At 39.5% G+C, this 27,616-nt stretch overlaps 1 protein-coding gene across 1 annotated transcript; it reads left to right on the top strand.

Annotated features, from left to right (window-relative positions):
- The first annotated feature begins 6 nt into the window (after window positions 1–6).
- RAB32 (RAB32, member RAS oncogene family) lies at window positions 7–22,229 on the top strand. Its single transcript, XM_046670629.1, has 3 exons — window positions 7–300; window positions 16,490–16,767; window positions 20,597–22,229. Exons 1-3 carry the CDS (start codon window positions 57–59, stop codon window positions 20,744–20,746), a joined length of 672 nt encoding a protein of 223 aa, XP_046526585.1. The 5' UTR covers window positions 7–56; the 3' UTR covers window positions 20,747–22,229.
- Window positions 22,230–27,616: the final 5,387 nt, after the last annotated feature.

Here is a 27,616-nt window from a genome sequence, read left to right as displayed (position 1 = left end):
CGGCGCGGAGCCAGGGCTCGGCCGACAGCGGCGGCCGGCGCGAGGGGCCGGGGCGCATGGCGGGCGGCGGCGCCGGGGAGCCGGGCCGGGGGGCGGCCGCGGGGCCCGAGACCCGCGAGCACCTCTTCAAGGTGCTGGTCATCGGCGAGCTCGGCGTGGGCAAGACCAGCATCATCAAGCGCTATGTGCACCAGCTCTTCTCCCAGCACTACCGGGCCACCATCGGGGTGGACTTCGCCCTCAAGGTCCTCAACTGGGACAACAGGACGCTGGTGCGCCTGCAGCTGTGGGACATCGCGGGTAAGCGGGCGACCGCCGGGAAGGGGGCGTCCCAGGTGTCCCAGCCGTCGGGAGAGAGCCCGGGACGGCTGGGCACCCCTCCGTCTCCTTTCCTTCCTTCCGTCTGCTCTGCCTGAACTCGCCTGCCTGTGTGCGTTTGGAAGAAAGAGACTGAACGAAATAGGGAGAGGGCAGGGGACGTGGTCGGGTGGACTCCAGTGGGATCCGGACAGTGGAACGGGCAGTGGGAGTGGAAGAACTTAAAAAGCAAGACAATCAAATGCATAAATAAATAACCCTGGTTAGATGCCTCTGCGAAGTCTCCAGAAAGCCCTCTTATTTTTAAGAGATGGAAAGGAGGCCCTCTTCCAGCGCTCTCTCGCCTGACAGGCGGTGAGAAAGGCATGGGGGCTTTTCCAGAAGTTTTAACTCTGAATGCTAACAAGCTTATCATACACCAGGAAGAGTTAGAGGGAGGAAGCGCTCCTCTCCCTCACCTTTAACATTTCACAGATGAGAACTGAAGTTGAGTGTTTGAATAACTTACCTAAAGTTACACTCCTAGTCAGTGACACAACCAGGCCTGATAGAAAGCAGGTTCCTTTTCAGAATGTTTTTCGTCACCCACATTGGATCTGAGACCCTTCTTTGTGGGGGAAACTCCATTCTTCAAATACTATGCTCTCATTCTAAATCAGGCCACCCAGGTAAAGATTTGGGAAAGCTTCTCTTGAAAACTTATTGCCCCTTCCTCTCTCTGTAAACCAACCCCTGGCCCCACTTGTGGTCCCTTCTTCCCGAAAGATACTGTTTCCCTGCCATTGGCTTTCAATTGTCAATTTGGAGCATAATATTCCTCTTTGAGGGGGTACGTATTCTTCTTGTTTTAATTTATGAAAACTTGAACTCTGGCTGATGCAGTGGGTGGGATGTGGGCATTTAAAAAGATGTTAACTTCTGGAAAGTTTAAATCTGGAAGTGGTACCAAAAGTTACCCTGTTCAGTTATTATCCGTGTTAAGAAGGTCGGTCTGCAATAGAGCATTTAGATGCGAGCATGTTCAGGGCTGGAGTGACAGACCATCCTTCATCCTACAGATGCATCAACCGAAGATATGGTCACCAGCTGGAAGCAGAGTGGGAGGGGACACAAGTCTGGCTGTTGGGTAGCGCTCTTTTCATCAACAGCTCATTACATGTGAAAGCACCTATTAAAAAATTATAACCTATATACTCATTTATTTAAGAGCAGACTTCTCGACCTCAGATATGAGAATAAATTTATGTACGTCAATCCCTCAGAGAAAGGGTATAATCAGCCTTGGGCTCAACTGTTTTTTTTTTTTTTTTGGTTACAGAAAACAAAAGTTCGTTTGAAAAGTCATCTTTTGAAGCCAGAGGCTTCTTTCAAAACACTTCCTTCTGTTTCGCAGAACACTTAGAACAGTAGGGTTGCTTCTTGACAAAGTCCTGGGCTCTAAAGGTTCCTTTACCATGTGGTTGTCCTTCTCCAGGAAGCTTCAGTGTAGCCGTGGGTTTCCATGAAGGTGATTTTAAACCCCTGCCTGGGGCGTTGTTGATTTTGCCTTATTCTTCGTATAAAATAATGTGGAATTTAGCTCTTACATTGTGATTGGGTCCCACTTCAGGCAGGTAAATGAGTAAGCATAACTAGATTTTTATGGCACAGTTGTGTCTTTAAGCTTCAAGGAAAAATGCTTCCATTTGGACACTTGGGAAAGCAAATCATGAATAAGAGTCTTCCTCCTGGGTATCACCTCTTCTCTTTTTCTCGTTCAAAAGACCTGTGCAGCCAGGAAGGGGACATGTTGAGTCTTTACCATACCCTGGTGTATATCTGCTTGGATGGGATGTCCTTGCACTTTTGCCTAAATTCAAAGCTTGAACTTTGCAAGGAAGGAAAGCAGAACCTTAAGATCTCCCAAAGGGATCGTTAGATGGATGTTAGATGCCATTCAGCAAGTACACACCAGCAGTTAACAAGATTAGAGGTAAAGTTATGAGGTTACTGGAACTTATTAGGCTCATCTTATAAATAATGTTTTCGGAGACGGGGTCTCATTATGTAAAGAAATTGAGAGACCGCTTGGCTTTAACTTAAAGTTTGGGACCTCCATCGTTAACTATGTTTGGTTTGAATATTTGAACTTCTAGTGAATCTAGCTCATACCATTTGAATTAAGTAGGAATGAGGTAATGAAGGCAAACTGAAGGCCACTCCAGAAAAGTTCCCCCGCGGCTGAACATATTTGCCTTATGTAGTAACAAAGTTGAATCAAATTTAATTCTCAAAGGACAGAAATATTTCTTGATTGCAAAACAGTGGGTGGAGCCAGCCACTTAATAGGACTAATGTAAGGTGTGGTGTTATTACTAGTTAATTTTTTTTGTTGTTACTTTAGAGATGGGAATGGTAAAGAAATTATGTGGACTCTGTATACTTGAAGATGTGTCATACTTTGGCAAGTGGGACAGGCATGAGCTGTCCAAATGTTTTCTGTAAATGTCGCCAAGCAGTTTAAGCTAAACTCTTCAAGTTTAGAACCATAGTGTCTCTTGGGTACAGGCCTTACGAGTCCTTTCTCATTCTATCAAATGAATGTAGCTTTAAAATACAGATGCTTTTACTGCAATTTTTGTGTTAAGTGATTGCTGTCTCTTAGTTCATACCTGCTTTGAGACTGCTTCTCAAAACATAACTTGAAGTCTGATAAAATTTTAAAGATAGTTTAATAAATGCATACTAAATTAAGATGTAGCGAGAGATGTCTATGACCTTCCTTTTAATGCATGTTATAGGTGAAGTAATATTTGGCTTATTTCCTGTTGTAAGCTTTTTAGCTGCTATAGAATTTTCCAGGTAGGTTGAATGGCTGGTCTAAGCCAAATCTTAAAAAAAAAAAGTTTGCCCATTTAGATATCATTTAATCTTGATGAATTCATTGAAGTGATTTGTTTTTGTAGGGAGGCAAAATTTTACCTCTACCCTCTTAGAGTTTTCAGCTGGGTCTGAGAATTAAATAGATGCAAGACAGATGAACAGGAGAAAAGCATACAAATTTATTTAATATAAGTTTTATGTGACAAGGGAGCCCTCATAAGGCAAATGAAAACCCAAAGAAGTGGCCATTTTTTTTGCAATTGAACAAAGAGAGGCAATTGTGGAAAAATAAGTAAACTATATGAGGAGGCTAAAGGAAGATGAGAGTTGTTTTAACGAGGTTTGTTTGTACAGAGTTCTCTCAGCTCCGACTCCCCATCTCTGCTGGGTGAGAATGTTTCCTTCCTCCCATGTACAGAGAACATCTTTCACGTGGAAGTTTTATCTGTGCTTTCTGGAAAAAAAGAGGGGAGAATGCCCTTCCTTCACCTCCTGCTTTCAAAGTGCCTTTAGTTCAAAGTAATCCTTAAAGTGACATTTTTAAGGGTGGCATATTCTGCTACCCTTCACTTTTTAGGATCAAAATTTCTTTATAAAAATCTGAGCAACAATCCTTTGGACCAGAGAAAAAATCGAGTGATCTGCTCTGAAGTTCATGTAAATGTTATTCACCAAAGCATAAAATCCATGCTTAGAAGACATTATAAATGATATAGACTATACTTAGATTGACTTTTTATTTTTTTGATTCCCATCCTAAATTAGAATGTTACTGCTGATTTCCTTGTTCCATCTTGCACATTGTCAATTACCATACCTAGCATTCTCTTCTTGTCTTTCATAGCTCTCCTCTGACCCTTGATGAGCAAGAATCTGGAATATGACCTCTGATGCTTTTTTGACCTTCAAAGTATGTGTCAGTCAGGGATTATTATTATTCAAGTTTCTTCTAAAGATCAAGAAGCAGTGCTTGGAGGAATTAGTCTATGTAGTTATTTGTAGTCTGTCTTAAACACTGAATACTATGATAACTTTCCTAGTGCTTATTGGTAGCCAGTTACTTAACTCATTTAAAGGATTTTTTCAATCTTTATTACATATAACTCTTGTACAGTCTTGCCATCCTCGGTCTTATTCAGGCTCAACTACTGTGCTGAATTACAAGCAAAGCCTACTGTCCCATGTTACATCTTTAAATCTTCCTCAGTTTGAGTCCTGAGACAGCTTTGGGTGCCTCAGTCTGGACTGTGCATTCACAATTGCCCGGGCAGGATGGCCAGCTTAACGGCGTTTTTATGTTACCGCACATGGAAATTGCCCTGATAATGATATGCCCATTGCCATTCCTTTTTTTGAATATGTTAACATTTTTAGTTGCCTCCATGAGCCCATGTAAGCTGAAAGATGCTGAGGTTAACCATATAGACAATGGTGCATTGATAAGAAATATTAAAACTTGACTTTCCTCCCAGCCGTTTGCCTGATCATTCTACCGTTTGAGTTGAATTACAGACATTTAGAGATCCCATAGTCTAAATATAGAGAGGTGTAGTAACTTAGCCAAGAAAACACAACCACTGGCACTGTCTCATGACTCTGGATATCAAAACAATAAGCTTTTAAGAGTATAGCAGAGTTTTGGTTCACTGATGTCAAAACAGTAGCATTAACTCTTGTCTAAATTTTCAAATATTCTGATCATCCCTATATTAGAGCTTATGACTCATATTTTATACCCATTGTAGTAATTACCATCTCTTTATGTTATCAATCCAGAATCTCCCATTATTATGCTCCTCTTAATTATGAAGCATGGTGCTTCCAAGATAGACACTTTTAGGTTGGCTCCATCATTTTTTTGTGTATTCTGAAAGACTTTTTCCGAACTGTGGACTTTTCTGGAGATAAGACAGCCGTTTTATTGGTATCTGGTTGCAGAGCACACACCAGAAAAGCAAGGTCATAATTACAGTTGTTTGCCTGGTCTACTCTGTGATCTCACTAATTAAGCCTGTCAGCCGTGCATTATTCCAGAGATGCAGTGTTGTTTTCAAATATATTTCAGGAGAAATTTTATACATCATGTCTATGTTATCCTGACCTTCCAATTTTCTTAAGCTTTTGATATGGAAATTTCAGTGATTCTTATTCTATTTTAAAATGTGCCCAGGATTTTGCTTTCATGCGGGTATGAAGAGGCCAATCTGTCAGATGATTGCCATTGAAACGACAGTTACAGTTCCCAGAAGGAGGGAGCCCATGCAGGGTCACATGGGGAAGCAGTAGGGTGGGTCAGGAGGCAGAAGGAACAAGAGGAGAGCACAGGCTGGAGCCTTATTATGTTTTTTGCACGAAGGAATGGGTGAGAAAGGAGAGGCAAGCTGAGCAAGCTTAGAATTGGATAGCTTGAAAGATGTCGGTGGGTCCTGGGCTACAGGCATGGTCCCTGGTTGTCCAGTACCAATGGGGTGTTTTAGATCACCCTATGTCAGGAGAATCACCCTAAATCAGGGCACCCTATGTTTAGGAGAATAGTGCCCTGGACTGCAGGAGCCTGGTTAAGGAGGCACGTGAAGGTTTGGACTGGGGATTGGTTGCTTTGCGTATCAAAGATGTGCTCTCAGCAAGTTGCTGTCTCTAGGAATTAGCTAACCCTGGGAGAGGCAGTCCCTCCCCTGGTCTGCAAGGCCTCAAGATGTCAAAGTATCCTAAAATAGAGAAAACAAAAAAACATGCTTAATACGTTTCCTAGGCACTTAGTAAAATAGACTGAGAGATGAGGGAAAGTGTTCTGCCAAAGAGGAAAACTTTGAAGGCCTTACGTTTGTAGCTCAGGAATAGCACATCCTTGAAATAGTGTGGATTTCACACTTAATCAACACTTTAATAGAGAGTGGGCTAAGTGACAAGTTTAAGTTGTTTTACGGTTGTAGAGACCTTTTCCTGGACAAAAAAACGCAGACATAGAAATGTGTGGAGATTTCTGGAGGGTAAGATAAAAGATCAGGAAAAGGGTGCTTTAGAATTCCATTCAGTTATATTTTCAGAAGAGCTTTTTGCACTTTTTACAGTTGAGGAGCTGGGAAAATATAATTTCTTCATTCTTTTGAGAGAGACGAACCACATAAAAATAAATAGAGAGCGGGCATTTAGTTTAAGGATCTCTATAAGTCTTTCTAACTGACAGATGACCTTGCATTCTCTTCTTCCCTGTTCTTTTCTCTCACTTCTATCCAGATATGTCCCTTAAGCATCTTCTGCAGTAACTTTTTATTGCTTTTTGAAATGAGGCTAAATATGTTGGGGCTTTTTAGTCTGATTATATGGAACCTCTTCCATCAGACTCGCCTGAGGTACTTAAAATGCGGATTCTTTGGCATGAACTGTATTAGTAGATTTGGCCTCATCTGATAAATGTCCCCATATGTCATGCTCTAACAAGAGACAAGTTAATTCTCTCACGTAATGAGTCTGTGGTTGGGCAGGCCAAGGCTGGTGAGCAGAACCATAAGGTCTTCATGGACCAAAGCTGACGTTTCACCACTAAGCTGTTCCTTGCCCATGTTGTTTGTCTTTGTGGTCCAATCCAATGGGCATGTCTTGCTGCAAGGGCAGCTAGGAAATCTAGAACTTTTGTTTTTAATTGGACACATTGCTTCGGCAAATAAAATTATGCAAAGGCATGTTGGAGTAGACAACCAGGAATCCCCCATTCTTATCAAAGCAGAATTCCTAGAGGTAGGACCTGGAAATTTGCAATTTACCGAGCACTGTGGGTGATCTGATTGTACTAAAGTAGGGAGCGGCTGTTCTGTCCTTGGCTTTGCTGCACCTGCCAATAGACCCATCCTCTCACCGCACTCCAGGCGTCCCCACTTTCTGGGACAAACCTGCTCTCCCCAGGCTCCCTCACGCTCACCTTCCATGACTCTAAGTTCCCTTCTGGTTCCACATCACCGCCTCCCCGTCTGTGTGGCTATCCCAAGAGCCTCACTTGGAGGGAAGTATGTGGGGACATGAGCATTATGACTTTGGACACAAATCAAAAAGATTTGATTTTACTCCTTTGGTTAAAGTCAGCTGTTTTTTTTGACCGTCACCACAGGAGATGTAAATAGCTGTGTAGACAGACCTTACAGAGTGACCTAAGTACCACAAAAGCCTGGCTGTCTCAAGTTAGCAAAAAGAAAATTCCAGAGTCTGAATTGGCATGTGTCTGGGAATAGGTAATTTTGAGGACTGCTTAGTCGTATCACTGCTACCATCTCAGAGAAGTTTATTTTCCTTTAAGTTTAGGTATTTTTTAAATTTTTTCAGTATTTAGTTTGTTACGTGTTTGCTTGACAAACAGATTTAATCTCAATCCTAAAAGGTGGTGGTATGAGTAAAAACGATGCTTTGTACGTGATTTAAATAACAACTGTGCCTGTCTTTCCCTATAATGCTTATTTTTCCAGGTGAAAATATATTTCCAAATGTAAGTATAGAATCCCAGAGTTGGAAGCTTTTGGTCACTGACCTTCTCATAATAATGGTTAACATTAATTAAAAGTTGTCTTCTAGTCACTGTCATTCACTTTACTTTTATTCTCATTTATAATTACATTAATTTGGAGAAATGGGATTTATTCCCAAGTTACAGTTGAGTAAACTTACACTCAGAAAGGTTAAGGGATTGGCCCAGAGTTTATACATCTATAGCTTGTCGAGTTAGGGCATGGATCCAAATATTTCTGACTGCAGAGGTTTAACTGTTAATGCTATTGCCTCCCTCTCATGTATGATAAACAGGAAAACCAGATGATTGAATGGAATTGCGTAAAATCGTGTGACTCCTTTTGCTTTCTTAGCAGTACAGTGTTAAACTATGAAACTGAATGCAAGTCAAATCCAAACTCAGGTGGTGCTAATTTGATGCGTTATCTTTTAAATCTATTTTATCTGAGGATAGTACGCCCACTCATTTTTTGGAAAATTGTGCAAGCTGACGGGCAAAAACTTGGACAATTAGCAAGACAGTCTGTTTTAGTTACATTGCTTTATCGGTTAGTATTATGGTGGTTCTTTAATGTAAGAAATTGTTTTATTTCTAAAATGCCTATAATTTTAGCATGTTAAAGGGTAATGTTGGGGCAAGTTTATCATGGCTTGATAAAGTACGTATAATGAGTCTTTAAATTAATGCCCTAAAAATAGCAAAGTGTGTGTGGCTACAAATTGTAGCTTCTTGCATATAAAACCCAAGACCCATTATGACATCACATTATTACTGATATTGAGTTAAAAAAATTTTTAATGGATAATTATCCTCTTAGAACCAATGACTCAACTTAAAATATATTTTGACTGGGTCTTGAACTATCAGCCACACAAGCTTGTTAGGAGTGCCTCAGCTGTGAAATGCACAGTGAGATTTAAGGATTTTGTTTTAAAGGACTTTCCGTGCACTGGCTAAAATCTATACATTTTCACCAAATCACCGTGAGTAAGAATATGTAGCTCAGTGGTTCTCAGTGGGTGGAAACGGTAAGTGTTTATACTTGGGAAACTAAGCACCAATTGTCATTGCTTTGATTTATTTTTCAGTGGGAAATTTACATTTTGAGTTTCAAACAAAATTGAGACATTTAATGCCACAACTAGTAGGACCCACGACTAAAATATACAACTATTTACTGGGGGGATTTGGGGAGATAAAGCAGAAAAAAAAAGAGAGACATTTAGATGATTTATCAAATGGGGGCATGAACATAAAATATTGAGACAACCATTAAAAAGCTAACCAAAAGCAGTGATTAAAATCATAAGAGAAAGTGTCTCTGGCCTGTGTTTCTGATAACAGTACAGAATGCAGTACTTTCCATTTCAAATACGAGGGGAAATACTTTCCTTTTGAAAATCTGCATTAGTTATAAAGAGATAAGGCAAACTATTCTGTGGTTTTCTTTTCCTTAATTGGAATACATGTTCTTGGAAATACATTAATTATATTGTCTCAACTCCTTTTCGAAGTAATTAGTGTTGAATACTCCCAAATATTAGATAAGCATTTTAATCCTTCTGCCAACGTTATGTACCTTAATGTTCTTCCATTTGGGTCTGTAGGAAGTCCTGCTGCTGTAAATATCTTTAGAGCCTAGATGACTAGAACTCGGGTCTTTTTCTCCGTTCTCATTGCCAAGATGCCAAGTTATAATAAACGTTCCCTCTTCTAGAGAAGGAAATAACACATCTTCTTAGAGGATAAAACATTTTACAGTCATTTGGAATATGCTGGCGATATGCCCACAGCAATATGGATGAGAAAGTCTCGCTCTAGAATCCAGGTAAACTAATGCATTCAGCAGTGGGGCATCTTCCCTTAGCTGCCAGGTAGAGCACTGGCGGGGGTAGAGAAGGGGTTTACCTTTTTTAATAGGGCTGTGCTATCTGTAAGTCACTCCGAGGCTGATGATACTGCCCTGGATCTCTTTGAAAGCACAGGGACATATGGAGCAATGTGTACTCTGGAAGATACTCGGCTAACAGATCGGACAGCACGTTAGATGACAGGTCAACCTAGGAAATTGGAGTAATTACATCTCCCTGGGACTTTGTTTTCTTATCTATAAAATAAGAGAGGTTGGACTAGATGATCTTGGGTGTCTTCTTCTGGTTACAATATTGTCCATTTAAGTATTTTGACAGGAAAGTCTGAAAATGGCCCCCGCCCCTGCAGTAAGAAATAGCCGTCACATTGATCAAAGAGGATGGTGTTGCTTGGAGTTCTTCCACCTGCCTGAATTTCTCCTTCTATGGACCCAGTAAGAGGAAGATTCCCCCAGGTTCTCCTGAATTTCCATTTTGCTGTTAGCTTAAACTCCACACGCACGTGCACACACATACATACACGCCCACATGTACCCACAGCCCGAAACAAATGCAGCTGTCTTTGTATGTAATCACTGCGGACTTTCTCCTCTACCCAGTCCACTCCTTTCCTGGGACCCAACCCAGGGGCATTCAGCCTGGCAGGAATTTCCTACATTTTAGTGATGTGTTTGTGGAAAGTAGAATTCCAGAGTAATAAAGATTTCTTGGATTGAGATTGGCTGCCTCCCTCAGAGATTATACTTTATATTTCTTGTCTAAAATTTTAATAAAATGTGTAAGATTCTGTAGAATTCAAATGCAATTCTAGCTTAAATGTGAAAGTGTTTCCCATTAGTTTGATTCTTAGCCCTTTTTTAAACCTCAGAAGCGCTGACTCCTGATGTGCTGTGAAAGGGGAGGTAGAAGGATGCATAATTCTCACGGGGGTGACTCAGAACACACTTGAGAAATTGCATCTAGAAGTTCCACGTGAAGCCGTTTAATCCACTCATGGGAGCGTGGCTCTGGCTAGGCTGACTGCCCATGGCCGTGTGCCTTGCTACGTCCACCCTGAAGGTCACAGTGTGGAAATAAAGGAATAAAGACAGTTTATGAAGATACTGCATTTTCAGGACTAGTTAGCATTTGAATGGCATCTTTTGGTAATGTCTTTCAGAAAGACTAAAAAGATTAGTTTGTATACCTCAGTAAATAGCTTCCCCTTGTTTGATACCATAATATGCTCTTCATATCTCTGATCGCACCTAACACATTGTGGTATCAGTTTATATATTTCCTCAGACTGTAAGCTCCTTAGGAGAGGGAAAAATATTGTTATTTCATTATTTGTACCCCTATCCAGCACCATGTACAGAACTTGGTCCGTGGAAGGAACCTAAAACCTATTTTTTAGGAGAGATCAGATCTGAATATGAGGTAAAACGAGATTTGGGAGTTGTATCAGGCAGGAAAGTCTAGGTTATGTTGTGGTTCCGGGGACATTAAAAGTCTCTGTGGTTTAAAATCATTATTCCCCAACTCTTTCTACGTGACCATAGTAGGAGGCAGAGGTGAGGTGGGGGTGGCGTCTGAGTGCAGTTTTTCCTTGGAGCCACCTGAAGACCCGGGCTCACAGAGACTGTACCATCTTAGGACGCGGTCATCTCGGAATTCGGGTTCAGGCCTTGCTGCAGCAGGAGAACACTGGCAGCTAAGGGATTCTGCTTGGAAGCGACACTTCTGTTCACATTTCATGGGCCAAGAGTAGTCTCGTGGCCACTCCTAATTTAGCAAGAACAGAAAAATGTGATCCTCTATGCATTTCAAAGTGAAGGATAACGGACTATTCATGAGCATTAGTTTTGTTTTCCACTGGAGTTTTTTGTTTTGTACAATAATGAGGGAATGGCTAAAACTACCCAGGGAGAAAGCATAACAAAGATACAGGATGCAACTCTTCTTCTAGTAGCAAAAGTAAATTAAGTTTAACAAGAGAAGAGCTTAACATTTGTACGTATTTAAACCTTCAGCCCAGTGGCATAGTGGTTAAGTTTGTATACTTCGCTTCAGCGGCCTGGGGTTTGCAGGTTCGGATCCTGGGCGCAGACCCAGCGCCACTCATCAAGCCACGCTGTGGTGACATCCCACATAAAATAGAGGAAGAATGGCACAGCTATTAGCTCAGTGACAGTCTTCCTCACAACAACAAGAAAAAAAGTAACCTTTGAAACCACTTAGTTAAATCTAGGTTTCACCTTATTTATGTGTTTGGAGAACAACTCTTTATTATGTGTCAAAATTATTATTTTAAATGAATCCATCTTGTCTTTCTCCACTTCCTAATTAAATTTAGTGTGTTTTAGAAATTTTTGTTTCTTACTTGTTTTTACCAGTTCAGGAGTATCTCTGAAGCACTAACAGGTCACCTCAGGATTTTTTTTTCCCCCAAAGATTTGCCTTGAGCTAACATCTTTGTCAGTCTTCCTCTTTTCTTCCCCCTCCCCAAAGCCCCAGGGCATGGTTGTATATCATAGTTGTAAGTCCTTGTACTTCTTCTATGAGAGCCACTGCCACAGCGTGGCACCTGGCAGCTGGGTGGTGTGGTTCCATGACCGGGAAGCAAACCTGGGCTGCCAAAGTGGTGAAAGCGCCAAACTTTAACCACTAGGCCATCAGGGCTGGCTCCAGAATTTTTAAAAAAGAGATTACAACCTCAGTAAAATAGGAAGTATGTTTTACTATTCTTTTTGGACAATAAGCGATTTTCCTAAATGCATGGGCTTTGGCCTTTTCATGCTGGATTATTTACATTTGATCCCCATTGCTGTCTGGACTCGATGATTGCAGAATCTTTAGAAAATCATTTCGACATTAAGGTTATAACACATCTAATCGAACACAAACTTAAACTTCAAATTGAGAGCTGGAAGGGTCTTCGATACTCCCTAAAGATGTCAAAGACGGTTGGCTCGGTTAGGCAGAGAAAGCTCCTGGCCTGAGGTTCCTTGACTGTTGGGTGTTTGGTGTTTGCTTCTCTAGCACCGTTGTACTTTCCTCAAGTTCATTTTCTTCTGCAAACTTTTCACCACTACAAGTTTCAGCACATGACTAGCTGATAGTCTAAGGCCTTGCCATGTTTATTGGCACCATTTTGAAAAGGATTCTCAGGCTTTCATTATGCAATACATTTATGGAGCACTTACTAATACTCCTAGCTAACATTTATTCAGTGCTTGCTGTGGACCTGGAATTTTACACGTTTTGAATTTGAAGTACAACCTACATACACAGACCTTAAGTATATGCCTTCGTGCATGCCACTTCCATTTCAAGTTATGGACTATTTCTAACCCCCAGAACAGGAATTGTCAAACTTTCTGTTAAGATCCTGATAGCAATTATTTTTAGGTTTTGTTGGCCATTTACTCTCTGTTGCAACTACTGAACTCTGCGGTTGTAGAATGAAAGCAGACAGAGATGACACATCAATGAATGAGAGGGACTATATGCCAATAAAACTTTATTTAGCTGGATTTGGCCATGAGCTGTAGTTTGCCAAACTCTGCCCTAAAAGGCTCCCAGATAGGAATTTTACATATAACCCTCCCAGTGATCATCTGAGGTAGCTAGTATTTTTTTATAGCTTTATTGCAGTATAGTTGACGTACAATAAAATGTACAATCTAGTAAGTTTTGACATATGTATACACTTGTGAAACATCGCTATAATCAAGAGTGCAAACATTTCCATCACCTCAAAGATATTTCCTTTCGCCCCTTTGTAATCCATCTGCCTGCCATGCCCAAGGCAGTCATTGATCTGCTTTCTCTTACTAGATTGCTATAGTTTTCATTTTTTAGAATTTGACATAAATGAACTCATAGAGTCTTGCTCATTCGCCCTCTGGTCTGGCTACTTTCACTCAGCATAGTTATTTTGAGATTCATCTATGTTGTTACTTTTATCCATAGGTTGTTTCTTCCTTCTACTGTTAAGTTGTGTTCTATTGTGTGGATATACCATAGTTTGTTCTTTACTATGTGGATAGACATTTGGGTTGCTTCCAGGTTTTGACATTTAAAAGCAAATCAGCCATAAGCATTTGTGAACATGACTTTGTATGAATGTGCGCTTTCATTTTGTTTGGGCAGATACCTAGGAGTGGAATGCATTGGTCGTATAGTAGATGTATTGTTTAAGTTTTTAAGAAACTACCAAATTGTTTCCCAAAGTGGTTGTACTATTTTAAATTCTTATTCTCACCAGCCGTGTATGAGAGCTCCAGTTGCTCCACATTCTCACCGATACTTGGTATAGTCAAACTTTTTAATTTTAGTCATTCTTGTGGGCATGAAGGGGCAGCTCATTGTGGTTTAAATTTGTATTTCCTTAATAATTAATGATGTTGAGCATCTTTTCTTCTTCTCATTTGTCATTGTATGTTCTTTGATAAAGTGTCTGTTCCAATCTTTTTGCTTGCTTTTTTATTTGGATTTTTTATCTTTTTACTTTGAAGTTTTGAGAGTTCTTTATATGTGCTGGGTAAAAGTCCTTTCTCAGATATAGGATTTGCATTTTTTCTCCCAGTTTGTACCTTTTCTTTTCATTTGCTTAACAGTGTAATTGACGCTATGATGAGTTGCCATATTGTGTGGTTGTTAGAAAGCACACTCTGATGTTGAGACTGTAAGGGAGTTTTCAATCCTAGCTTTGGAACCTAAAGAAAATTAATTGATATTTCTAAACCACAAGGTCCTTCTCAAAAATTCCTTGTCATACACATTTCTGGTTTTCGTATGCTTTGCTAGGAAGTTTATATGAGTCTAAATTTGAATATGATTTAGTATAATTGGTAGAAATATTTTTAGGGATTTATAAATGATTCAGTAAACAAAGCAACAGTCACGGAAGCTTGAGAGCGCTTTCTAACTTGTGGATTTCTGTACTTTTACTGACTTGGGACCCTATCCTCTCTTCTAAGTCACAGGGATAGTCCAAAGGAATGCTTTCTTATAACTATGCAATAATCTTGTAATCTGGACTATCTGAATGAAGCTAATTTCCCTTGTTGCCGTAGTCATTTCATATTTAATAATTAAAATTCATAAAAATGGAAGTCGTTGGTAGTGTGTGCTCTCTAGTTAGAATTGGAGTTGGAACCACTTGATTGCATCTACCTAGTCTTTTTGCAGAATAGTGATACTGATTTTGAACAGTTGGCATATCCTCTGTGATTATTAAATGTATGTTTATGGAAAATTGTATGATGTTAACTTTTTACAAATGTCAGCACTGTGACCAAATAAACTGTATACTTGGCTGATCAGATTCACATTACCAATAAAATATGAGTATGATAGTGGGGTTTCATATGTGACCATTTGTTATAATAAAATTCAGACCCCTGGGGGCCAACCCAGTGGTGTAGTAGTTAACTTCGTGTGCTACACTTTGGTGACCAGGGGTTCACGACTTTGGATCCTGGGGGCAGACCTACACACCACTCATCAAACCACACTGTGGTAGCATCCCCCATAAAATAGAGGAAGATTGGCACAGATGTTAGCTCAGCGACAATCCTCCTCAAGCAAAAAGTGGAAGATTGACAACAGATGTTAGCTCAGGGACAAGCTCCCTCACCAAAAGAAAAAAAATTCAGACCTCTGGACTATCATAATATAGCTTCAGATAAGCCTACATGAGGAGTTGTCACAAAACAAATGAACTTTAAGTTTATCCACTTAAGCTTGACTGTTGTATTCTTCCATTATTCCATTAAGCAGCATCTAAAATTGTATGATGGCATAGTAGAATTTGGAAAAGAAAGCATATTAATTTGGGGGTAGCTCTTCGTTTGTGACTATTAATAAAATGTAGACAAAGCATGTGTTTCATCATGTGTTTTAGTAGGAAAGTGTCCTAATGTTTTTATCACTGGTCAGAGAGTTATAAATCTTAGATTTGTCTTGATTGCCAGTCATCTTTCCTTAGCACTCTAGTGGGCAACTTGACAGACTGAAGATGCAAGATTTAGAAGTCAAGGCAACTGCAAGATAGCTCAGAATGGCTGGCATCATATTTCTGTGGGAGTCAGAAGACTCAGGTTCAAGTCCACTCTTCCTTAGTTGGTGCTGTGTGCTCCTGGCAAAGCAGCTCTGTGTTTTCCTGTCTGTCAGATGAAGATAAGGGTCCTTCCTGTGTCAAAGAGTAGTATGATGTCAGATAGTAAGAGAATGCTTTGCAAAGTCCTATGCGGTGTGTTAAGCAGTAGATTTTTTCCCAAAGTATATAAAATGTTGAATTATTTTAAAACTACAGTGATATTTGAAGAATTCTGTAATTGATCCTTCTTTTCATAACACAACCAGTTGTGCCACTTTTTGTTCTAAAATAGTAGGTTTGCATATGTCTGCCTCAGAGGAGAGGAGTCTTCATATTGAGTGGAGAGCGAGTATAGGCTAGAGATGGGAAGGAAAAAAAACATGAGCTCTTTATGTCGTGTCTAGTCCTAATCTTTTTGACTAGCGTTTTACCCACTATGCTTATCTGCTTCCTGCAAGTTTCATTTTCTTCTATTCTTGTCTCTTCTTCCCTCCACTCCCAGTTTCCTTTTTTCTGTTAATACTTCTTTTCTCTTAGACCAAGGCGGGTGGAGGAGGAAAATGGTAGCTTTTAAGAACTGTAGCTTTAAGTACTGTCATCTTGATGTTTATGGAGAATGTGTTGTACATGCACAGAACACAGAACTAGTTAAATATGTACTCAGACCATGTGATCAGCCCCTTCTGCAGTGTGGGTTGTAGTTCTGGGCATATGTCCTTAATACTACCAGTATCTGTTGTTGTGGAATGAGAGATATGTGTTTATAACATTATTCTTGGGTTCAGAGGGGTTATATCGAAGTATAGACTCTGTCTGAATTATGGGTTTTTCATCTCTTATTATATTTATTTCTAGGGCAGGAGCGTTTTGGCAACATGACCCGAGTATACTACAAAGAAGCTGTCGGGGCTTTCGTAGTGTTTGATATATCAAGAGGTTCCACGTTTGAGGCAGTCTTAAAATGGAAGAGCGATCTGGATAGCAAAGTCCATCTTCCAAATGGCAGCCCTATTCCTGCTGTCCTCTTAGCTAACAAATGTGACCAGAAAAAGGAAGGTGGCCAGAACCCTCCCCAGATGGACCAGTTCTGCAAAGAACATGGCTTCACTGGATGGTTTGAAACCTCTGCAAAGGTGAGAACGGCTCTGCTGTTGACTTGTTAATCTGAGCTGTAACTATTCGGTGTTTAGATGGGTCTGTGTGCCTGGTCCTTGGAAGCCTAGTGTGGGTGTGTTTTAGCTTCTTTCAGTCAGCAGCAGGAAGGCTTCCAAAACTGGTTAGTGGAGAGGTGAATAGAAGGGTAGATTTTACATTAAAATAAAAATGAGCTATGATTTAGAGCAAAGGACAGTGACATTTTCTGTGAATTTGAGTCTTTAAATGAAGCATTTCTCATGCAACTGGAGTTTATGGGGAACGAAGTGTGTTGACAGGCACAAGCATTTTTGGTTTTTACAAAAGGCTTACCGAGCTATAGACACATAGATGTGCCTTGTGAAGATACCGGGTGTGTGCAGGACTAACAAAGGTGTTGTAAAGGTCAGAGAGAAGTTGTAGTCAGATGATGTTTGAGGAGTTTCATCTTAACTGTGTGTGACGGAATTTGAACAAGAGGAAGAGGTGTCAACATTTGTGACATGCTTCTTCATGAATAGTAGAGTGGGAAATTTTTCTCTCATTCATTTTAGGAAGCTGGGTAAAATGTTTTTTGCAGAAAGAGAAAAATTTAAGTTGACTGTTGAAGAATCCTAACAGTTTAGATATACAAGAAGAAAAAAGTGAAAATTACAAGCACAGAATTTTGAGGGCGAAGGGTACTTCTTTATGTGCATTGAAAGTTTCACCTTAGAGATCAGATGACAATCAGACTTATGTAAGAATGACGAAAGGTTTGAGAACTTCTGTGGTGACAAACGCGAAACTATAATTTTTTTTTCCTCTAAAGTTTGCCACCTGGGCTAACAACTGTTGCCAATCTTTTTTCTTCTTTTTCTCCCCAAATCCCCCAGTACATAGCTGTATATTTTAATTGTGAATGCTTCTAGTTGTGGCACGTGGGACGCCACCTCAACATGGCCTAACGAGCAGTGCCACGTCTGTGCCCAGGATCCGAACCAGTGAAACCCTGGGCCGCCGAAGCAGAGCGTGCAAACTTAACCACTCGGCCATGGGGCCAGCCCCTCAAAACTATAAATTTGGTATAATCTTAACACAGGTCCAGCTTTTAGGATGCCTTCTGTGAATTTCTTGTATATATTTTAAGAAAGTATTGTTCTTCCAAATCACCCACTTACTTTACTACTTTTAGCTTACCAGAAACCCACCCAAAAAGTGGAAGGTTATTTGGTGCCACTGATGATCAGGATAATGAAAGCAAAGCTATGAGAGACCGCACAAAAAAACTACTTGGGAAATACTGAGTGATGATGGAATGATTGGAAAAAATAGTGTCTGCTGGAGGCAGAAGTGTTTACTCCTAAGCTAAAGGCAATTTGTTTGAATAAACATATTCCACCATCTTCAAATTTAGTTTTATAAATGAAAGTAGAGGTGGAAAAGAGATGAAGCCCAGAGGTGCTGCACCAGCACTTAGACAAGAGGGGAGAGATCACAGAGGAAAGGCTTCTTATAGGAACTTATTGTGGAAGCCATGCCGCCTGCTGTGTGTGTGTCAGGTGATTTATGTTACTTCCTGTCTTTGCTGGAAAAAAATTAGTAGGTATGTGTAGATGTTCATTAGAGCATGAAATCTGGTGGAAGAGATGTATGTATTACAGATAAAATTTCCTCTTTAGGTTTTATTTGAGTTAATCATTTAGGTAAGAAATCCAAATTTGTCCCCAGAAGCGAGAGGAAAGAGTCGTAAACGATAGTATCATGTGAGCTGTAGCTTGAGACTGCGTAAGTCTCCAGTTTTGTTAAATTTATGAACGGGGTTACATGTAGAAGTAAGGAGGAAACATTGGCTAAGAGTAAAAGTTTCAGGTATGCTGTGCTTTCCTGTGAATGTATTAGAAGCACCATCTGCAGAATTTCCTTAGTAATAAACCAAGATGTTCCAAGAGAATAACAGTAATATAAAATTCAGGTTAGCCATTTTAGTCAAGGCTTAAAGTACTGCCTAAGTGTCACCAAAACCTATACTTCTGAGCTGACCAGCAGCTTCTTTCAAATCTGATTTTTGCTTGAATTCCAGCGATCTGAATTCCAATAGGAATGTAGCTGAAACACAGTTTTGATTGCATGAATTTTATCTTTTTACTCTTATAGCAAATAATAGATTTCTAATAGGAAAAAGTGTGACTAATTACACTATAATATGGAAATTTCTGTCCCTAATCGATTGCTACTAAATGCGTATAGAGAACATTATAATTATTTATATAATGGGGATGGTGGGGGCTGAATGATATTTGGACATTCAAAGATCGATACTGTAATTAAAGTGAACACTTACCTTGAGAGTAGAGGCAAAAAGCTTGTGCTGATGCGGGAAAAAATGCCTGAATAAATAGCACAGGGCTCACTCACAAAGTGATGGAGACATGTCACAAAGCCACAGGAGCCTACTTACAGTAGCTCCAAAATCTAAGACCATTTGAGCAACAAAGTAAATAATATTGTAATGGATTTAATTCATAGGATAAAATAATAGCTCATGATATGAATAAACAAATGAATAAATAAATGGGAGAGAGGTGAAGGCCCTTCCTAACAGTAGAATTCCAGCCAATAAAAGTAGAAGGAATGATGGAAGTAGAAAGTCACCATTGAATACCACAGTAATAATGGTTTTAGGGAGAATTAATTGAAGCTAAAATGCTAAAATGAGTGGGGAAAAAATATGGTGAAAAACAGGATATTTACATATTTGTACTTGCCAAATGCAAAGCGAAAAACAGTAACTTTTTGGGAGAGAAGCCTCGCAGACCTGACTTTAAGCAAATGTGCCTCCTCGTACACTGAGGGCAAATCACTTAATGTCGTATTCCTGCCAAAAATGCATAATTTGAATTTAATGATAAGGAAACATCAAACAGACCCAAACTGAGGGATGGTCTCTGGCCAGTACTCGCCAGGAGTGTCAAAGTCATGAAAGACAAGGAGACTGAGGAACTGTCCCAGATTAAGGGAGACTGCTGAGATGGGACCACGAAATCCAGCTGCTCACCTGCATCAGCAACAGGACCCTGAGACGGTTGGTGAAATGTGAATAGAGTTTAGAGATTAATGCTGATGCAGTGACGTTATCTAATTTCCTGGTTTTGATAATTGTGCTCTAGTTATCTCAGATGTTGATGATTGAGGAATATGGGTGAAGATAGGAAGAATTTTTTACTATTTTTGCAATGTTTTTGTACATGTGAAATTATTGAAAAATGAAATGTTAAATACTCATTGTGTATTTAATGACAACTTATAAATCAGTCACACACATGTAATAGCTACTGATTCCTTAGGCTATCCTTAGTGGACATCATACCAACAATGTTCCAGACTAATTTATACATGACAACTAAAAGTCATAATTACTCAGAGATGGGGGAGCAACATGTTGTATTTATCATATTTGATGTGGCCTGAGCCCTTTGCCATTTCTCTTCACAATGTATCCTGGATACTTGAATTAGATGTTCAAGGGCAGAAATTTTTTCCTTTTAGTGCTTTCATTCATGTGCGTGGCAACCCAGAGCCGGGTGAAGATTCGTTTTCAACCACAGAGATAGTTCTTTGAACCTGAGTGGCAAAGTTTAAAACAGGAACAGCAGAAAGGATGGATCTGTGTAAAAAGAAGAGGGGTCCTTAGCCGCATTACTCGATAGCATTGAACTCAGGGAGCAAGCACTTCAGATGGAGCTGATCAATGCCCCCTCTGATGAAGTTCCCCAGTTCCCGTTAATGCTCTTAATGTTTTCTCCTAAGAATTAATCCTAAGACTTGGTCCTGTTTCTCATATTACAGGATAACATAAACATCGATGAAGCAGCCCGGTTCCTAGTGGAGAATATTCTTGAGAACTACCAAAGCTTTCCTAATGAAGAAAACGATGGAAGCAAAATTAAACTGGACCAGGAGACCCCGCCAGCAGCGAGCAAATCCCAGTGTTGCTGACATGACTCCTGCTTCCCTGGTGCGGAATGCAGCCTGACTCGATGCCTCAGTTTGGAGCCAATTCCTGAGAATGGATTAAAGGTGGCGGTTGTGCTGCTCTGTGAATCTTCCCAGGGCTGCGCTTTAAAATGAATACTCTGGTTATTTTTCAGATCATATAAATCTTTCGCCTTTTAAAAAATGACAGTGATGGCTCCCTTGGGAGCCCAGCTGAAACGGGGCATTTGGTGAAGTGGTCCTGCTGGTGGCTCCATACCTTAATGCAGAAACAAACACTGAGGCCTCCATTCTTGTTGCCATTGTATTCATGAAAATGTTTACATCCTTTTAAACATCTTTTTAAATGACGGTTCCTCAGGATTTGGTACAACTTCTAGGTTGTAGCCTTTAGTGAAAACACAGAGGTGTTAATAAAACTCACCTGCAGTCTTACAGTAATTTTATGAGTCTATTTTTGTCTCCATATTCCATCATCACTTTCGAGAAAGGCTTTTAGACTCTGTTAGCTGCAGAAGGCTCGAAGTTCCTGTTTAGCAATTTTTTTTCTATTCAAAACTTTAGCACCTCACGTAAAATTGTTATCCTTAGATATTATAATTTAACTAGTCCCTAGCTAGTGTGGCATGTGGTTATTCCACTCAAGCACATTCAAATTACCCTTCCTAATTACTCAAGGAGCACTGACACCACGCTAGTGTTCTGGATCTGGTTGCTACCAGTTGGAAATCATATAAATGAGCATTTGTTCTCTCTCTAGTCCTTTCTCTCTTCTTCCTGTGTGTTCACGGCTGTAACTGAGGTCCTCATTGATATTACTGTGCAGCTCTAACTGGAGCTGGTCTTTTCAAATCTGAGAGAGTTTATTTCAAAGCACATACAATTAAATGAGTTGCTACAGTATGCATCGTGAAAGAAAGTCATGTGTGGTTTTATATAAAGTTTTGGACACAAAGTGTAACACATGAGAAATTTAAGGCAGGCTCACAATCTTCGTATCACAGTTTCACCCAATTAAGGAAAAGAATAAATGTTTTGACTGAAACTTTTAGTTTGAATTAATATAGTTCTAGAACGTTAATATGGGGTAGACTTTTCTGCCTCAGGAAACTTTGTTCACTTTTTGCTCTTATTTTTAAGAGACTTAATGATATCGTGTGAAAGGTTCAACGTATCTTTTTCAAAGGAATTTTAAAGGTGTTTGTGATGTGATCCAAAGCTAATGTGAAATGAGGCATTGGCTAATTTTGTCTTATACGTTAAGTATCAACTTGGATAGGAAAAATCCGTGCATTTTTTGAGAACAGGACAAAAACTAGCAAGGAATTGCATTTGCTGTGACAGATGAGTTCTGGGAATAAATAGTAGTTGTCATGGGTCATAAAACCTAGCTGGTTCTTCTCCTTAAACCTAAGCCTTGGCTAGGAATCACAAATGTGTTTATATGTTACATACTGAAGTAAATAAACTCTTAAACTTCTCTGGACATGTGTTCTCTGTAGACTCAGGCTTTCTGAGTTTAAGGGGTAGAAAGAAGACCCTTACTTAGGTAATACTTATCATTTAATGTAACCCCTTTTAACTTGGTGACGACAATAATCCATAACCAATCTATAAATGAAAATTTGGGGTGAGTTTATTCTGAGGCAAATGTGAGGACCATATAGCCCGGGGGCCTTTTTTCCCCAAGGAAAGAAGGGCACCAAAGAAGTAGGGTGTTCAGAGTGGTTATATATCCTCAAAGAGCGTGTATCACATATGATTGAAATGTCCCTTTTACAGTAGTCACAAGACTGCTCTGTCGGCACAGCAATTGATGGACACAGCAGGAGACACGTCTGTTGTCTGGAGCTGGGCGGTCACAGGGTGGGCACAGCAATCAGTTCCTAGCCTGGGGAGAGATGCTCATCCTTAAGGAAATGCCAATGTGGGGCAAGTTGCACTTTTAAAGCCATTTTTTCTTGTTTTGGGGACATAGCAAATGCTTAAATCAGACATACAAGGCATGCTGAATGGCCACGTCAGGCCCTTTTGCAAAAACAAGGTCAGGCCGAATTAGGTTTACACCAAATGACTTCCTCCTATACTCCAGTATAACCTATTGCTTGCCATTTATCTGTCAACTTTTTAAAAGTATTGCATTAAATCTCGCTTTCTAAGAAGCATGTGTCATACTCTAAAATTTTCCCTAGACAAGGTACAAAGTACAACTTCTTAACCTTTTTTTAATTCCGAAGTCCAGTAGTGTAAATATTATGAAATGTTGGTGCCAAAATCAAAATGTTGTAAAGCTTATTTTAGGCAGTCACTGAAAGAGACTGAAATTTGCTTGGAATCTTCTTTTTTTATATATTGACTTTCATTTTTATGGGAAATTCATTCTGTTTAAGTTGATTTAGCAGTGGATTCAAAATCAGGAAGGTTGTACTTTCTTTGCCCATCTTTACCATATTTGTTATCTTCTCTGAGGATCAGCACATGGTATCATAAATACTTGTTTCTCAGTAAACACTCAGGGTTCTGTGTGTCCATGTGACAGAGCTCATACTATGTATCATTTCGTACACATTTCCTATAGTTTTGCTTTCCTCCTAAATTCTCAGTACAATTTGTTTTTGTAACTTGAATGTAAAATTTGAATTTAGGATAAGCTATGTAAATGGTTAAAGAAAGAAGTGAATACTTTGGCTTCCTTATTCATTAATTGCTTAATGAAAATTCCTGAGCCTCACTTCAGACTTCCTAAATTCACTTTCTGGGGATGGGGCTCAGAAATCCACTTTCAAAACTATCCAGTAATGTTCATTTGGAAAACCCCCTATAGAAAATAGCAATAGTTAAAGTGTTTAGTTTGAAATCTATGGTATTAGACAAAACATGAACGTTCTTAAAATATAGCACTTTTATTTCCACTTATAAGTCACTGTTATTAAAAAGTCTGAACACCTTAAACAGTGGACAAGCAGTATAAATTTGCTTTTATCCACTGCCGAAAATAGAAGCTTAAGGTTTCTGACAGGCTGGACGAACCTACAAGTATTGTTGATAAAACTGGCCAGCCATTTGGAAAAAGGAAGTTGTATCTGTATCGCACTTATCTGAGTTCCCCAAAATGATACAATCTGGAAATTAATAACTTAGATTTAAAAACAAGAAATAAAACTGCCAAAACTTAAGCATGTATGGAAAAAATTTTGACATTAGGCTAAAAAAAATCCTTTTTTAATCCCCAAATGCTTAAAGCCAAAGAGGGAAAAAATAGATATGTTTGGTTGCATCAGTATATCTTGTATAGCAAGACAATATAAGTAAAATTATAGCAAGCAACAGAGAAAAAATATTTGCAATCCATTTAGCTGGGTGAGGATTAATAAGGAGGATGAAAAGCTCTATAAGACAATGAGTAAAAATGGGCAAAGAATGTAAAACCAGCATTTTGCAGAAGAGGCAATTTGTGCATCAACTCTTAATAGCCAGGAAACCTAAAAAAAGTGTCATCAGATTCACAAAAAAAATATGAGTTTGATTGTATCCCTGATTTTGGTGACCATATAAGAAAACAGATATTCATAGTCTGTTGTTAACTAGATTTGCTTTGATAGATACTTCTAAGCTGCTCTCCCGCGTGACTGTGCTCTTTACACTCCTGGTCCATGTCTTGCCAAGAAGGGGAACTGCAGTTGTTGGGGAAATATAACTGAAAACAAAATCTCCTCCCAGCCCAGAAAACCTCTCTACAAAAGTAGAAGAGAAAGAAAGCAGTTTTATTATTGAATAAGCACGAAGCCAGAATGTGGTCATCGCAACAATGGTAATTGGTCACGGGGTGACCATCTGTGTTAGCCTGTTGGCTTTATCCAAAGGAAAAGCAAACTTAAATCTTGATGGCAGGAGGTCGTTTTGTAAGTTGGTGTGAGGCTCCCCCCTAAGTCTGGCTCCTCCCCTTCCACAGAAACTAGGAGATAGGGGCTCTATGTCCCTTTATAATGACGTTTCAAAGAGATGGTCCCTGAGAAAGCTGGTGAGAGGCTCATTTAGCTTTAAAAAAGATTTACATACATATCAAAGAGTCATAGAAAGAACTTGCAAGTTTCCAAATATAAATACTCTCAGAAAAGGGGCAGGAGAGGGTCGGGACAGGGAGAGTCACTTCCCTTATTTTCAACAGGGAGAATTAAGTCTTGTTTTTCATTTGTATTTGTCCTTTCTGTCAACGCTGGGTAAACATTTGCCTACGCGTCCAAGGGAGAATATAGAGAAGCCTGTTCTCGGGAGCATGGCTTGGGGATACATGTGAAAAAAAAAGAATTGGCAATCTAAATGCTCATCTGTAGGAGCAAAATAAAATGGACAATTGCATACTCATACAAGGAGATACAGCAGTACAGTAACATTTCCATAAAAATACGTATTAAGAATTTAAAGGCTGTGTGAACCATTCAGAAAGATTAATGCCAAACTCCTGATTACAATTGCCTCAGGTAAGGGCTAGAATTGTGGATGCTGGTCACGGCCGACTTGAGCTTTTAAGATAATGTTTACATTTTTATGATACAGTTCATTTTACGCCAGTCAGTATGTTTCCTACGCTATCACTGAAATGAACAGGAGCATTCCCATTTGCAACATAATACTTTAAAAAATAAAAGCTGCTTTGAATTAGCTTTACTTTTTTACGACAGTTAATAACATCACCTATGATTTTGCCCTTCTTGGATCTTTCATATATTAGTTTACTTGCTAAATCAGTTAACCTTCCTAAGAACAATAGCTGGAATTAGTCAACTCAGAGTTAAAAATGGACATCTGCATTTGCATGGGGTGAATTTTTGTTGCTGCCCACTCTAGCCAGTGTTGAAGAATAGACAATCGTGTAATTTAAAGAAGAGGCTTTATATGCATGTGAAACCATATGAACTACCCATATCTTTCATACAGCACTTTGCTTTGAAAGATGAATACATGAAGCCGCCATTCTCCTTGTTTCTGATTCTCCAAGTAGTGTGAGTATGGTGGGAGGAGGAGGTGATATAAGATAGAGTTACATATAAAATGCTGCTAGAACAATGTACATATCAGGAATTCAATCTACTGCCACCGAAAAGTCACCTGAATACCATCTGGTATGGTCCTACCAGGCCATTAGCATCTCCCAAATCAAACCCAGTGTCTTTCACTATTCTTCCTACTGTCAAACCTGCTCTAGAGGTTTAAGAATGTACATACTATAAGGTAAATAGGTTATGTATATGTTCACTCTAGCATGTAGTGCTGTCTTATAGTAGTATGGTTATTTTGCTGATTTTTTTTGAACCACATTAAATTTATAGCTGCCATTTGCCTCCCTTTATGAAAACTTTGCTGTCGAGTCTTTAGTATGGCTTTAGTCATGCTGTGAAGTTGTGATCTGAGAGCGTACAGAACTTTAAAGAATACAGTGATTGCTTTAAGTGAAGTTTCATAATAACATTGGTTGAACTTGGCTTCAATTTCAATTCAACATACAGCTTCACTGTCTATCTGTAACCTAAAGAGGAAATTCTATGGATTTGTTTTCTTTTATTGATTACAAACTGATACTTGTTAGTGCCAAGTTGGTTCTGACTTCTAGCAACCCTGTGGACAGCAGAGCGGAACCCTGCCTGGTCTTTCTGCACCATCCGCTCCCCTTCCAGGGCTCTATCGGACAATGCTCTGCTGCTGTTCACAGGGTTTTCATGGCCATTTTTTTCAGAGGTGGCTGGCTGGGTGCTTCTTCCTAGTCTGTCTTAGTCTGGAAGCTCCGCTGAAACCTGTCCACCATGGGTGACCCTGCCGGTATTTGAAATCCCGGGGGCATAGCTTTCAGCATCACAGCAACACGCAGCTGCCACAGTGTGACAACTGACAGACACAAACTGAAATAATTTAGTGCTGTAAAGTACTGTAGTACTTTCATACTGGTTTGATTTAGAATGATTTTAACAGCTGGGAGCAGAATCTAATTTTTCATAGCATAACATCTTTAACAATTGAATATATAATTTCGACTTTTTGTACTACTTGAGCCTATTTCTATCCAATCCTATTTAACAAGGTGATGATTTAATGATAAATTCACGGTGTGTTGCTAATGGTGTGTGATATGTGTAATAGTCGACTCTGTACAGAAATGAATTATGGTTAAAATAGGAACCGATAACAGGATAGATACATAAGCCATTCCTCAGGTATATATAACGCTAAGCATATCATGTTCTGAAACAATAGTCACTGCTAACCAGAAATCAATTTATGTTTAAGCATTTAAAGACCTATTGCAGTATAAGATGAAGACGGATTGCTAAATCAATGTTAAGTTTAAAATATTGTGTTCTGATATTTTAAATTTATCTATTAAAATATTTCAGTGTTTTCTCACCATACATTTTTATGTAACTATAAAGGGAACATGAAATAAAGACTTCACTCTGTAGCAGACTTTTAAGGCATTTCACAACTCAGTGAAGGGCCCCAAAGAGGAATTGACTGCCTGTGAATTGTAAGATAGCTCTAGGATGAATCAAGCTAAGCTGAATCGAGAGAATATGAAATCCACTCCTGTACCCAACTCTTTTAACTCGTTTAAGACCCTCCTGAATTGGGGTGCCAGAGTCTGATGTGATAACTAACCCTTTACTCAATGTGGTGGTCATGCATGGGCGTGAACTACCATCGAGATGTCAGCAGCAAAATCCTGTACTGACAATTCAAGGGAGACGACTAAAGGTGTTCTCCTCTCCTTTAATTCCCCGTGTAATATATTAAATCAGCAGATGAAGAAGGGGAGTTGATATTTTATTTTCTCCTTAACGAGTGGGACAAGCTTCCAAATGCCTACTTTTAGTAGTGATA

This window comes from Equus quagga, chromosome 8, assembly GCF_021613505.1.
Source record: "Equus quagga isolate Etosha38 chromosome 8, UCLA_HA_Equagga_1.0, whole genome shotgun sequence".
NCBI lineage: Eukaryota > Metazoa > Chordata > Mammalia > Perissodactyla > Equidae > Equus > Equus quagga.
The sequence above is the reverse complement of the archived record's forward strand: the minus strand, read 5'-3'. Positions and strand labels throughout refer to the sequence as shown.

What these genes read in the sequence shown, in the direction of transcription:
- RAB32 (XM_046670629.1), top strand. Translation starts at nt 57, where the DNA reads ATGGCGGGCGGCGGCGCCGGGGAGCCGGGCCGGGGGGCGGCCGCGGGG. An exon ending in GCAGCTGTGGGACATCGCGG is followed by an intron (nt 301 to 16,489) that starts GTAAGCGGGCGA and finishes ATTTATTTCTAG; the next exon opens with GGCAGGAGCGTTTTGGCAAC. An exon ending in GGTTTGAAACCTCTGCAAAG is followed by an intron (nt 16,768 to 20,596) that starts GTGAGAACGGCT and finishes CTCATATTACAG; the next exon opens with GATAACATAAACATCGATGA.